Source organism: Colius striatus, chromosome 2 (genome assembly GCF_028858725.1).
Source record: "Colius striatus isolate bColStr4 chromosome 2, bColStr4.1.hap1, whole genome shotgun sequence".
Classification (NCBI taxonomy): domain Eukaryota; kingdom Metazoa; phylum Chordata; class Aves; order Coliiformes; family Coliidae; genus Colius; species Colius striatus.
In genome coordinates, this window is record NC_084760.1 from 93,255,201 (window position 1) to 93,269,496 (window position 14,296).

The 14,296-nt window shown below is 46.4% G+C and overlaps 2 protein-coding genes and 1 long non-coding RNA gene across 3 annotated transcripts in view; 1 reads left to right on the top strand and 2 right to left on the bottom strand.

Moving 5' to 3' along the window:
• Positions 1-75: 75 nt before the first annotated feature.
• LOC133625029 (uncharacterized) lies at positions 76-9,848 on the bottom strand. The gene is made up of 3 exons (XR_009818326.1): positions 9,765-9,848; positions 6,242-6,476; positions 76-1,902 (listed from the first exon to the last, which is right to left on the bottom strand). It is a non-coding gene; the product is annotated as an uncharacterized LOC133625029 (long non-coding RNA).
• Positions 9,516-10,373, top strand: MIXL1 (Mix paired-like homeobox). The gene is made up of 2 exons (XM_061991524.1): positions 9,516-9,815; positions 9,895-10,373. The coding sequence occupies exons 1-2, from the start codon at positions 9,516-9,518 to the stop codon at positions 10,360-10,362; spliced, it is 768 nt and encodes a 255-aa protein (XP_061847508.1). The 3' UTR covers positions 10,363-10,373.
• A 2,347-nt stretch (positions 10,374-12,720) lies between these two features.
• Positions 12,721-14,296, bottom strand: part of LIN9 (lin-9 DREAM MuvB core complex component) — a 39,905-nt gene continuing 38,329 nt past the window's right edge. The window contains exon 14 of the mRNA XM_061990161.1: positions 12,721-14,039. Coding sequence (XP_061846145.1) covers positions 13,934-14,039 — 106 coding nt within the window. The 3' untranslated portion in view covers positions 12,721-13,933. The remainder of the gene's footprint in view (positions 14,040-14,296) is intronic.

The window sequence follows — 14,296 nt, forward strand, 5'->3', positions numbered from 1 at the left end:
GGATTGCCAAAGGGCAGGGAGAGCTTAATTGCTGCTTAAGGTTCAGGACAAAACAGACCAGGCTACTCGGCTTGGGGAAGAAAACACAAAATAATTTAATGCAACATCAACTAAAACATAACCATAAAACCCCAAAACACAACCAACATAAAACAACACAGAGTGGTACAACTATGAAGAATCCAACCAGCCCTTTAAGAACACCTTCTCCGCACTCTTCCTCTCCTTCCGGGCTCAGAGCCCTGATCCTGGTGTTTTTACTTTTACCTAAGTGATGTTGTGACTGATTTAACAGTGTGCCTGGTTTTCCCACTTCCAGTCACTGCCATAAAGACAGTCTACAGTCATGTTTCAGGCATTGCCAGCGAGCCGGAGGCTGGTGACAAGAGGATAGCAGTGGTGGAACTGCAAATAGAAACCTCTACTATGATGCTGCTGCACCTTTTTTTGATCAGCCTTGCAGCAAAGTCTCGTCAAAGACCTTAAGGCAACATCTGAGATGTGAAGATACCACAGCTGAAGAGGAAAAACGTGAGACATAGGGGATGGCCAAGATGGCAGCAGAGAGCTGCTGGGATTGCTGCTGCCTGGAGTCACTCTTATGTGGGATTGTAGTTGTCTCATTTGGAGTAATAAATGTATTTGGTCTTTGGCATGTGCCCAGCAGCATGGAGAAACTTCCAGGGGCAGGAAAGAAAAGCTGTCAAAAAGAAAAGTCTTAAATCCCCCAAGTAAAATGTGTAAGACAAGCTTGGTCAAATGCAAAGGAAAGGGGACAGAATCTGGGAGACTAAAAGATAATGGAAAAAAGAGACAAAAGTACCAATAAAAGGAAAGAGAGGAAGACCTTTAGGCAACAAAGGAAAGGACTAAGGAGGTGACAAGGGTGTGCCCTTGAAAAACAAGGCCAAACAGAAAAATAACCCTGCCAGAAATAAAAGCAGAGGAACTGAGCTTGAATAACAGGAGAAGAAAAATGGTCATCACATAAAATGGGGTATGGGAGAACAGGGGACATTTTGAAGGTCTAAGGCAAGAGCTGCCTGAGCGGCGGGGTAGGAATGGTCCCAGGCAGAGGGGAGGGACATGCCCTAGAGAGCCTGTTTACAGAGAGGAGCAGGCAGCAGACAGCTTATCTGGGATGGTGGAGGCAGGAGGGTGGGACAGTGGGGGAGGAAGATGGAGATGCTTTTCTATGCAAATACATGGAGCTTCTGTGTGAGTCAGACACCAGAAAACTGAGCCGTGGGCTTGCAAAAATCAGGATAACCCACAGAAAAAAATGCCTACCCGGTTCATTGTGTGGCATTTGCTTTCTTTTTCTCTCCTTCAGTATGATTTTAAACAGCAAAGAAATATGAGTCAATTTATGCATGGAAGAGAATTATTTAACCAAATAGCACAGTAACCACTGCACTCCCCACCTATCCTCACCCAAAACTGCTGATTTAAGGATCCTCACCTCACGTGGAACGTTCCACCTTCCATCTACACGTTACATCTGAAAACATTCCAAACTCTATAGAGGCCTGAATATTTTTGGAGTTAAACAACCCAGGAAAAAAATGCTATAGCAAATCAAAATGGTTTTATTGCAAATGCCACGATACACGAGAGACCAACTGTCCCTTGTCTCCAAAACTATCCAGAAAAGATGATTCAGAATGAATGGTAAGACTGAAGCCAGAGTACTTGCCTTGGCATGTGTCTGAGTGGCAGCAGGGAAACGCAGGGAAGCCAGCTGAAGACATCTCTGGTCAATACCACTCAGAGAGAACAGACTTGTGAGGCTTAACAGTACCAGAGCAACCAAGGGCAGAGAAAAGATACTGGATCTGCATTTGTACTGCAACCGGCGTCTGACCTTATTGGCAAAGTTCTGGGTCTATGTTTCATTGCCTTCTGGGAGAAGGACAAAGTTAAATTATTGTAAAAATCTATTTGTTGCAGTAGCTCACACTCTCAGACAGACACCAAACACTGCAAGACAGAGACACAGAAGCTTGCAACAGTCATTTGCTAAGTTGGGGTAGAAGGAAGATCTCACCACTGCAGGAGATGATGATAAGGGTTTAGGAGTCTGCCAAGGTACAAAACAATGCCCTAACACTGCTTGTTAAAGCCAAGGAGCCTGAAAAAGGAAGAGAGGGGACTGTACAGAGCTTGTTTTCTTCCCCCCCCCCCCCCCCCCCCGTTATTCAGTGCTATTAAAAGAGGATGTGGCTTCTGCCTTCCCTTGACGGCCCTGTTGTGTGTATTATTCTGGCTGCCTCTCCTGAGTAGGCGCTGTATGAAACAGCAAACAGGGTCCTGTCTTTTTCCTTAGTTCTTCCATTCTTATCTTCTTTGAGTTCTTTAGAGGTTTTTTGTTGTTGTTTATATGCAGATATAGAGTTTTTTCCTTTGCTTGTACAGTGAATTAATAAAACATTACTGAGAGTTCAGCTAAACCAGTAATTTTATGCATACAACCACCTGCATCAACAGTTGTTAAAAATCCTTTGTTAAGGAAAATATCTCTAAAAATGGGGTGTGACCCATGAGAGTAGGCAAAGCAACACAATATGCTCTCTTAAATAGAGGCTTTAGATTCTCTCACAGTACCATATACTACAAAATCTGAAGGCACAGAGATAAATGGCAACAAGGAATTGTTTCAGCCTAGTGCTTGCTGCCACAGCAATCTTTGTGGGACTGCGCACTGACTGCAGGAGCCATAGTCAGGTACACAGGCCCTGCCATTCTCTGGATATCTCAAAACTCCTGAGGCTTAATAGAGTCTAAATTCAATCCTAAATATCCCCTGCCCTTTCAACCAGCCTCTCCTATCTCCAGGTAGCTTCCTCCCTATTGCCCTGTCCTTTCCCTCTCCCCACTCCCACAATTTGCTCTTATCTCCCTCCTACTCCCAAATCCTTGATATCCCTCTCCCTGTCAAAGGTAGGGAGCCAGCTGCCAGCCATCAGACATACTCTGCCCTTGCCCCTTTGTAATGTCTAGGTCTCCTCTGAACCTGAGCATCTCACCCCAAATCTGTTCCTGTTGGGATTTAGCAGATGCAGCCCCTTGATCTTTTCATATGCATTTGCTAGGTCCTTACGCCTCCCCCACGGCCCCTTTCTTCAAGGCTTTCTGTGTGTCTGAAGCTCTTATCAACTTCTTGGAACAGAATACACGAAAGGCACCACCAGGTCTTGAAGTCTCGTCTCACACCTCTCAGGAAATGGCTTACCCCACCAAGTCACATCCCCCTCCTAAGCACGGGGCTAAAGTCACAAGACACTATTAGTTCCTTGTTGCCAAAAACAAAGAGAGAAGGCAGTTTAATTTTCAAAGGAAAATAGATCATGTGTATAGATGTAATCAGATCCTAGCCCAGCAAGACAGCCTGTCATTCAGAGAGGACACAACCCTGCTTGTCACATTACATTTACTTTAACCCCGTGGAAGATCTGTGCATAGAGCTGGTGGGCAAGACTGGCCCTTTGCTGAAATAACTTGTGGCACTGCAGCTGGGCTGGGCTGCACAAACAGGGTGCTGCCTTAGGGACTGATGTCACCAGCATCGTTCTGGTTCTCCCATGCGATAGGCTCCATCACATATGATCTGATTTGTAGGTACAAAAGCCTTGAAAGGGGTTCAGCTCAGCCCCTCAGCCACAGGTGAGTGTTCAGGATACTGTGGCCACACTGTTATGAGTCACACCATCAGCCACACAGCAGGGAGAGCAGCAGTGCCCAGGCACATGCTGCCAACTGGAACATCCTGGAGTATGGCCAAGTCACGCTTCTGACCTTGTAATAAGACCCTGGATCTACCTCATTGTCTCATAGGTGGAGGCGAGTCTGAAGGTCAGAGGCAAATACAGCTGTTTCAGTTTTACAGATGTGAAGCTGTGGCACAGAAGTCAGCATCTTGCCTCTTCTCTGTAGAGTGCTGAGCCCTGTTTTCAGAAAGGCTCGGCTCTGTTCTGGGACTCTCCTGGGAGAACAAGTCTGATGAGGAGTGACTCAGGGAACTGAGGTTGTTTAGGCTGGAGGAGACTGAGGGGTGAAATGATCACTCACTACAACTGCCTGAAAGGAGGTTGTAGTAAGGTGGGGTTTGGTCTCCCAAGTAGTAAGTGAAAGGATGAGATGAATCGGCTTCAAGTTGTTCCAGGGGAGGTTTAGATTGGATATTAGGAAGAACTTCTTCACTGAGAGCGTTGTTAAGCATTGGAACAGGCTGCCCAGGGAGGTGGTGGAATCACCATCCCTGGAGATATTTAAAAACTGTGTAGATGAGGTGCTGAGGGACATGGCTTAGTGGTGGGCTTGGCAGTACTGAGTTAACAATTGGGCTTAAAGATCTTTTCTAATCTAAATGATTCTGTGATTCTATGAGCAGAGGATGACATGCAGGGTGAGGTAGTGAGGACCTCCTCAGCACCCTGAAGGGGCTCTGGCAAGGAGAAGCTGTCACGGACACAGCTGAACAGCCAAGACAGGCAGCTCAAGACACTCACAAATACACTTCAAGACATGTGCAAACTATGCTAAAGTGAGGACTATAAGCAGTCCACTTTTTCAAGCTCTTCCTTGTTACAGCCATGAAAGCTAAAACCACAAACACTATGGAATGACAACTTTACATTAAAAACACGGCCTCACTGTGAAGTCTCAGAACTCCACCTGAATCTCAGAACTCTATCTGTGCTTCAAGATATAGATCTTGGTGTATGCACATTGGCAAGACATGACACACCTCTGAAAGCATTTTGAGGCTTTAAAGAGCTTTGTCACAGTGACTAGAAGCAATCAGAGGGAAATTAGGCATTCATCTAATTATTTCCTCTTAGGCAGAATAAAAAAACCCTCAAAACCTAAGCCTAGCATGCATTAATGAGTTTTGCTATCAGGGCCCTGCTAGAGAAGCTGAAAATTATACGGCATTTTCATGCCAGCAGCAACTCTGTATGCAACCACAAAAATGTGTCTGGTCTATAATTCATTTTATCTGTGAGGTAGTTACACAGGCATTGCTGCTTCAATATAGCTTAAATTTAAGCTAAGTACTAACAGTGAAACTGTGGGTCTGGCTTTTCTTAAACTTTCTCTAAGTTAATTAAATCAGTTTAAGTCAGTCTCCTAATAAAAGCTTTTGAACCTGTTGGCCAGTTTCATTTAAAACTGATATAGAAATTGAGATCTTCAAGATGCTGATTGAGTCCTTGCAGGTCTAGTCAGAGAGACAAGAGACTGCTAAATTTGCACTACTGAAAACTCCTATCTCCCACTTAGACATCAGAGAATTCATGTTAAAGGGGAAAAAAATCCCCCACTTTGCTGGAATGAAAAAACATGGTGCAAGAGCTGCCTCTCTGCAGAGTCCTAGAAGGAACAAACTGATGTGATGAGGCAGAAGAGTTTGAGCACAGCAAAGGCTGTACTAGTGGTGACAAACCACTGCAGGGCAAAAGCCCTGGTGTTTCATCCTCCCCTGCCCGGGACTGGGCAGCAGAACTGCTGGTGTGTATTAGTTATCTAAAGGGGTGCCTTTGTTTTGACAGCAAGGACACAGCTGAATCTCGCACTGCCACCTACTCTTGCCATGCATTCCCAAGCCTCAGCTCCTTATGCCACGGAAAGCGGGATCTCAATCTGCATCTTTAAAAGATGACTTTGTGGTCCTTGACAGCCTCAAAGAACCTCTCCAGCTTGGCATCCAAAAGGTTGAAGAGCCATCAGGCTGGCAAACCTTGCACAGGGGTCCACCTCCCCCTTCTCCTTCAAAACCTCAGTGTTTCAGAGCCTGTCTTATCCTTGCTGACAGCAGTGACAAGAGAACATGTTCTCCACTTGAAGCTTAAAACTGTGTTTTCATTGCAGGCATATGGGCGTGTTTCACATTGTAGATTCCCCTCGGCACAGGTACCTCAGTGCAGAGGTACTCCCAGCATAAACAGAAGCATAAGGCATTTCTCTCTTGACAAATACAGTGAAGATCAATGCTTTACAGGCTGGAATCTCTGTTATCCACACAAGGTAGACTGCTCTTCCCTTAGAGACAGTTACCTTAATTTTAGCCATCTTAATTTTAAAAAGCTAGCCACTTCTGGACTTATGTCATGGCTTCTGTGTCTCAGGGGAGAAAGTAAAACCCCCCCTTTGTGCCTGGACAGAGTGCAAATAAAAGCAAACAAGCAGCACAGGAAGGGATAAAAGTCCAAATATCTTGCTAAATGTTTCCAGTCCTTACCTAGGTGTAACTCCATGCAGATGCTGGCACCTACAAAGTATTGGAAACCTCTTCGTCAGACAGCAAGGAACATGGCAGGATACAAAACTTCTTGTTGGGGAAAGAAAGCTCTGCCAAATCCAGACACAGTGCTTTTTTCTTGCTGCAGAAGGCATGCTGCAGCAGCTCACAGGCACTGCTTTTAGCACATCAGTGGGATGACACTCTGTGGGAGCTGTGGAGAGGTGTGCCAACGCTGGGAGGGGAGAGAAACATCAGAATAAAGCAAAGAGCTGTCTCTCATATCATCCTGCTTGCCTAGGAGGAGGCAAAAGCCTCCTACTCCAATTTCCACCGAACAGCATGCTCCTTTACAATTAGAGCACTGTCCCTCTTGCCTCTCTTGAATTTTAGATCACTTTCAAACCAAGGCAATCCAGAAGGGTGGCCACCAGGATCCCACTGAGGAAATCACTGTGTAACGGCCTGAGCAACAGGAAAGGGGAAAATGCAGTTCCTGTGCTCTGTTTTTTGCCCCAAAGCTGCTCTGCTTTTGCATCCAGCATGTACCACTGGTATGCAGAAGAGGATTCATCCCCAAGACACATCAACGTGCCAGTATCAGGCCACTAGTCCTTTCCTTCCAGCAAAGGAAACTGAGGCAGAGAGTGGAAGTAACCAAGGCTGGACCCAAAGGTGTGCAGAGGGGTGGTGTGCCAGGCCTGCCTATGGCTGCCTCAGCCCCTCGCGGGGTAGCTGCAGGAATGTCGGCCAGAAATCGCCATCATCTACAAATGGGCGATGCATTGAGTGAGGGCAAACCCCACTCCCTGGAGCCTGGGCGTGGAATTATGGGCTACCTTTAAGAGCATCGACCATTTTGCCCACACGACTCAGTGACAGTGGCAGAGGTGTACCCAGCCTGTTGTATACATCTGCAAAACACAGGATTTCGATTCTGCATTGCACAACTAGCCCTCAGTGTTCCTCTACAATAATTGTTGCAACAAAGTTTAGGATGTAGAAGTTGGTGCTCTTGCCTTGTAATAAAGTAGGCTATTTTTTAAAAGGTCTATAAGTGTTGTATCTGTGTCTCTTATAAAAGTTACCAGACTTGGGAAACACTTCCATTCATTTCCTCATCAGGCAAGTTAGCTGCGGTTACAAGGCAGGTATTGGAAAACCTCTGGTACTGTGAAGTGCAAGGGAACTGAGAAGGACTGTGGCACGAAGGACTTCACTCCTTCACAGCAGTCAGAGATCAAAGAGTCAGCCCATTTCCAGACTTATGAGTTGGAAATAGGTCTGTTAGCTCCCAGTATTCACTCTTTCCTGAGTATGTATTCAATATACATTGATAGAGTAGTCATCCTAATGGGAAGTCTGACACTGAAAACCATCATGCTTCTGACAGTCTCAGTTTTGTCCTCTTCTAGATCAGCATCAGATTCATGTGGCAGCAGTCCTAGAAGCACCCGCAGATAGGATCCCCTCATCTCCCTCCTGCTCCATGTGGCAGTGCCCTCTCGCTCGCACGGCCATCTCAGGGGCTGCTGGTGACCCACAGGCAGGGAACTCAACCCAACTTTGCTGTTACTCTACAGTTAATTTAACTTGAATTAGTTCCCAGAGCACACTGTATGGACCCACATCCAGCTTAGCAACCCACTTAGTTAACGGGGGTGAACAGGGAGAGGCCCACAGTGCCAGCAGCTATTTGAGCCTTGGACTACTGCTGGTGAAAGAAAAACACATGCAAATGTGTGAAAAAAACCCCACATTTCCTGAAAAAGCTGCTTTCTCAGTTTGGCATACTTAATCCATCTTAACCAAATCCTGGAAACTGAAGTCAATATCCCTATAAAGGCATAATTCAAAGCAGGACTAAATCAATCTGTCAGAAACCTAAAGGATGTTGCATCTCTATTCTGTGTTACACAGGAAAGAAACCTCTGCTTACATTTTTCAGCAAATGTTATTTGATGTAAAATAGAGTAAAATATTAATAACATAAATGTAACAGAGTAATTCCCTTCTGGTGCCACCTGTAGCATCTTCTGAATCCGCAGAGAATTGGAGAAATCTGCACAGAATCACCCTGCCCGAGTTTTTTATGAAAACCCTAAGATAATGCTGTCCATGCTTTCCTGATGATCACTATCTGGGCCTTTTCTCATCACCATGCCTCTTACACTGCTAACTGAGAACACTATGTGAGCCTCATGTTTCTCACCACTGCGTGCAGACTGCAGACTACGATTTCGGGAACAAATGCCCATAAAACTCCATTAACAGAAGTATCTGGATCGCTGCGTGTATGCAAGCACAAAGGTACAAACACTTTAGGAAGAAGACCTTCAGAAATTACTTTTAAACAATTAAAACACCATTCTTTTGTGCAAAGTCACTTTTCATAGGTGATGATCCAGTAAAGCAAAACGAGGGTGAACGCTTTAATTTAAAGTTCCATGGAGAAGGTCAGGCAGCATTTCAGCATGAGACTCTCTCCAGCTGGGAAACAGTTGTAAGTTATCGCAGAAGTGCCCAGGGCTGTTTGAGCACAAGTTGGGAGCACAGAGGCATTAGCTAGTGGGTGGAAAATGTGATGACACCAGCGTGTCTCTGCCTGGTCCGAGCTGCATTTAACTTGCACCTTAAAAATATAACACTGGTTTTGCAGCAGCAGCAGAGGGCACAGCGGGAAGCCGTACTCTGGCCGCACAGCTGGTAGCGGAGTGCTGCAAACAGAGCCCATGGGACGAGATAAGTTTTGTTTACTTTGAGTCTCACACTATGCAAAATCCCTTGCTGACCAAAGCAGACAGATGCTGGAAAACATCTCTGCAGCAGTAGCTGGAAGGAGTAAACTCTGGATCAGCCCAGATACTGTATTAGAAATAACCCAGCTGCAGGACCGGGCCCTATCTGAGGTGTCAACCGCCCAACACTGAGCTGTTTTGCCCACACTAGGCAGATGCAAACCTCGCTCTGCTCTCCCTTTGCTGTCCGTGCTTCGTGGAAGGAGTGCAGGGAGCCCAGGGCCGCCAGTCATCACGCGTGGGGCTGCGGTGTCCCGGCCGCCGCAGAGGCCTCCGGGCCGAGCATGGCAGGGAGAGGCCCCAGGCGGACACCCCGCCGGCAAGGCCGAACTGCAGGGCCAGGTGTCTCAGCGGGGTGCCCAGACCTCCGCGCCTACCTTCCCCACGGGGCCGTGCCTTCCCCCGCCCCTGCCGAGCCCCCTCTCCGGCTATAAAGGGCGGCGGGATGCCTCGGGTACCCTCCTCCTCCGCTGCTAATGGCCGCACTACGCTTCGGGGAGCCCCCGGCGGAGCCCCCTGCCTTCCCCACAGGCAGGTGGGCGGGGGGCGGCGGGCCCAGCCCGGCCTCGCCCGCCCTCAGGGCGCTTCCCGCGGCGGAGCGGGGCCGGGGCCCGGCCGAGGGGGCGCCGGCGGCCTCGCAGCGTCGGAAGCGGACCAGCTTCACGGCGGCACAGCTAGAGACACTTGAGCTGGTCTTCCAGGACACCATGTACCCCGACATCTACCTGCGCGAGAAGCTGGCCGACGCCACGCAGATACCCGAGTCCCGCATCCAGGTGAGGGGCGCCGGCCGCGTCCCGCCGCCCCGGGGCCCCCGCCCCCTCTCACCCCCTCACCGCCGGCCTCTCTCCTCAGGTCTGGTTCCAGAACCGGCGCGCCAAGTCCCGCCGCCAGCGGGGCGCGCCCCGCCCCGGCCCCGCCGCGCCGCCGCTCACGGAGCCGCCGCCAGCGCCGGGCTACCCGCAGCCGCCCCGCTTCGCCGCCCTGCGCGCCCCGGAGCGGCCCCGCTACGCCCTCTCCGGCGTGGCCCCGATCGTCCCCGTCAAGGAGGAGAGCTCGGCTCCCTACCACTGGCCGCCGGCCGCCGCTTTCACCCCCGGCCCCATCTTCGAGGGCTTCCCGCCCAGCCAGCCCGGCGGCGCCGAGGCCGCCTCGTTCGCCGGGCCGCCGGCGGCCGCGGGGAGCGGGGCCGGCCTCTACCCGCCGGCCCGCGCCTTCTGCGGGCAATACTCGCCCGTCTCGGACGCCGAGGACACCAGCGGCTACTCGGAGTCGGGCTCAGAGTGGGAGGAGAACACCCTGGGTGCCTTCCGCACTCTCTGAGCGCTGACCCGGACGGGACCTGGCCCGGGTGGGGCTAAACTCATGTCCCCGGGCCGTGCGGGGAAGGTACCCCTTACCAAACCCGGGCCTGGGGGTCCGCGGCTCAGGCGGGCAGGCGTCACCGACCGTGCTACCTCACCTCAGCTCTGCGACTGTTGCACTTTATCCGGTAGTAACTGATGGTACCTATTTATTTAAGACACATACGGGTCAGCGTCCTCAGCTGAGGAGACATCTTTCAACATTGTATTTAAATATTTCCATGAGCATGTTTTGTACTTCTATTTAATCATCTTTAGGCAAAAAGTGAACCAAAGCCACGACAGTTTGGCGGTGGGGGCTGGACTTAGAAAATAATGGGGATGGGCTGTTGGGATTTTTTTTTTTTTACTGAGAAAAAAAAAAATAAAAGCTTCAATTTTTGCTCTGCTTGTGTGTGTACCTGGGAGAGGGTTTCTTACCTTGGCCAATGAAGGGTGGGGAAGAGACATGGTAGAAATCTCAGCTGTGCATTCTCTTCTCAGGTCCTGGAGATCTGTGGCTGCAGTCCAGGTGTAAGAGACCATAGGGGCCTGAAGGACAGGTTATAAAATGTGCCTTACATCCCTTTCAGTATTTGTTTTGGATCTGCTCTAAGAACCACCCCATCCCTGACCAAAGATGCAAATTTATGGCTTAAGTAACACAAATACCAAATCCTCAAATCACTGTCTTGATCAAAAGGCCTCAACTCTGCCACACTTGAGCCAAGGTTAATGTTACACTGCAGAAAAGTGGGAGTAATCTTTTGAACACTAAATGCATTGAATTTGAGTACCAGGAACTACAGAGAAGCTGGGTTAGAATGGCTCTGCACTTGAGAACACCAAAATTAGTAGGTAAGAGAAGTCTCCCCTGTAATTCAGTCACTGTATTAAAGAAGAATGTGTTATTGTATGTACTTTGAGAATAAAACCAATTCCTTCCCTTCCAAGCCTTGAAGATCAAGTTGTAAGACTCCCATTACAGAAGAGCACCTGAATGCAAATGGAGCTCTGGCAGTTTGGAAGCACAGAAAAGGTGACCAATGCACAAAGTCCCTCAGTGTCACCCTGTAACATACCTGTGCTTGTTGCTTGCAAGATCTGGGACAGCTGAGCCATGGCTGTACTGTAACCTTGTGTGGGTAAGTGGCATAGCAGCATTGCTGATTCATATTCTACCTCCAAGAATCAGAGCTGCCCGTGGAAAAAAAAATAATGAAGCAAAACCCAACCAATGAACTCAAATCAGACCTGGAGCAGTTACATTAGGGGTCAGAAAGGCCTAGAACTACTTAAAGGAGGACATAGAAAACAATTGTTTCTTGGGGGCAGGGGGTGAATTCAAGTTTACTGACTCTAAGAAACCAAACTAAGTTGTTCCGCTCCTGCTGACTTAAGTTATTGTAGTTGTAGGGAGGTTCTTGAGATTGCTGCTATGCTTAAACCACATTCACCACAGTTATATTTGTTACTGTATTTCACCAAAACTCAACATGGTCTCTGACCCAGTGTATCAATGATTAAGGGGAAATGCAGGCTCTTGCAGAGAAGCAGCGTATGTATTTATACTGTCTGAATTGGCCAAACAAGAGCAAGTACACAGATAAGCTTATCACAAATTATGTGTCTTCTTACTCTGTTATATTACCCTGCAATGATTAAAAAAAACCCTGGCATCAAGATAAAACATGTTGGAAAGAGCACATTTAACAATTCACATGTAAAAATCATCACACCTACGACATCAGAGTTAAGCTTGCAGAGTGGTGGTGATTGAAATGTATCCTGAAAGTTATACATGAAAAGCAAGTTCCCAAATCCTTTGCTGAGTATCACCCTTGGTAGTGGTATCTACTAGTGTCTCATGTTAGTTACTGTCAGACTAAACCTGCATGCCTTAAGCTGGGCTCTCTGTTGAAAGGGAAAGGGTGGAAGGGGACCTTTCTGTCTTTACCAAGCAGAGGATAGCACCACAAAATAAGGGGTAATGTAATGACAAAAGTAACTGCAGGGATTGCTACAATGTTCTATTGTGTTATGAGATAAAGTCCATGAAGAACTCACTGCAAAAGCAGTGTTTAGCATGATTTTGTAATATCCCTTGTAAAGCTTCTAAATACCTTTTAAAACAGGTACTCACCTTGTCCTGGTAACATTCAGTTTTCAGCAAATAACTTCTCTTAAAAAAAAAAAAATGACCCGAGACCATCTGCAAAAAAGTTTGCATTTTTGTGAAATATATCAACTCTCATAGGTCAATTTATTCAGAGTTACAAATTTCATTGAGAATAAAAGATTTATGCATTTCTCTTAATTAACAGAACAAGTTTAGCTAAATATAAACTCTGCACTAAAGTTTTGCAGTGGCACAATACCAACACAGAATACAGAAGCATCTTTAAACTATACAAAATTTTAAAATTGAAAATAATCCTGTTTACATATTCTTTATACATTAACATATAAAAGACCTCATTTAATGAGGCATCTAAAAGAATCAAAAACATCTCTACAGCTATCTCTGAAAATTCATATCTGGAAACAATTTATTACACAGAAGCTTTACAAGACTATTTAAACAAACCAATACACACTTTTTACAAGATTAACATTCCAAAAGGTACTCAATAGGCAGGTTGTCACTTTTATTTTTGCAGTTTACCTCACTGGTTATCTTAAATCTATAAAAATCTTCATATTTTATATATGTTGTGTATTTTCAGATAACCAGTAAAAATCTAATTTAAAAGTTGTGCAAAACAAACAAAAATTTGGAAAAACAATAATGTTTAACCAGTTATTTATACAAAATACCAACTAAAGCACTTCCCTTGGCCCAAGCGAAGGGGAAAAGCCATAACCAAACTCTTTCTGAAAAGTCAACAGTTACATTTTTTATATTCCTTCATTAGACTCCTCCTATAAGTTACGATAAATTAAAAGTTCCAACGAGACATTGACTGATCCAGAGACCTGCCCAACGTCCTCAAGTTTACAGCTTCTGTTTGCTGTCCGTATCCAGCGGCTGCTGCTGCTTCTGCTCAGGAACATCATATACACTCCTCCACCCCGCCTGCCCTGTCATCAGGCCACCTGAAGGCTGAAATGGCAACTCTGATACCTACACAGAAGCGTAGCTTTACATAACAATTACCTGCCATGTGGCTACTAATTTGAGCCATTTCCTCTTCATCACTTCTAACATACCAGGAAAGCCAACAGCAAGAAGTGTGCAGAATTCACCTGAACATTTAAAAACTAAGCTCAAATGATATGAAAGTATGTTTTTGGGTTTATTATAATAAATGCAATTACTAAGAGATTACCAGTTAGCAAAACTACTGCATGGGAATAACAAACAGAGAAATCTAATGTAACGCCGGCCAGTAATGCTGGTTTTCTTAAGAAGCAGATAAAATATATTTAAAAGGGTCCTTTCTGAGAGGTTTTCTTTTCCCTCATCTTCTGGCAGTTAGGATATTTGGTGAAGCCTATATAAAGGAAGAGGATTTTCCAGAACTACTTTCTGTACGCCTCAAATAAAACGTTCAGTCTCTGTTGGTGTTGTTAGCTGCGAAAGCATGTAAATTTCCCATCTGGCTCAGACCGCTCTGAATATGTGCAACGTGGATCTCAACGTTATTCTGAAAACAACTACAGGAAGAAAAGAAGAAGAGGTAAAAAAAAAAAGTGTTAAACCCCGTATTTAAGAGGTGTGGCTGAATATTTCTACAGTGACAGTCATAGTCAACAGAAAAATTCATATGAATCTAAGAGTAGCATTTGCACAAACGACTGCATGAAATCAAGAGTTACTGCCTCGGCTAGTTTAACAAAGACTGTAACATGCCCAGAGTTAATAAACTACAAATATTACAAGAGATGCTAAAATGCACAAAATAAATACAGTG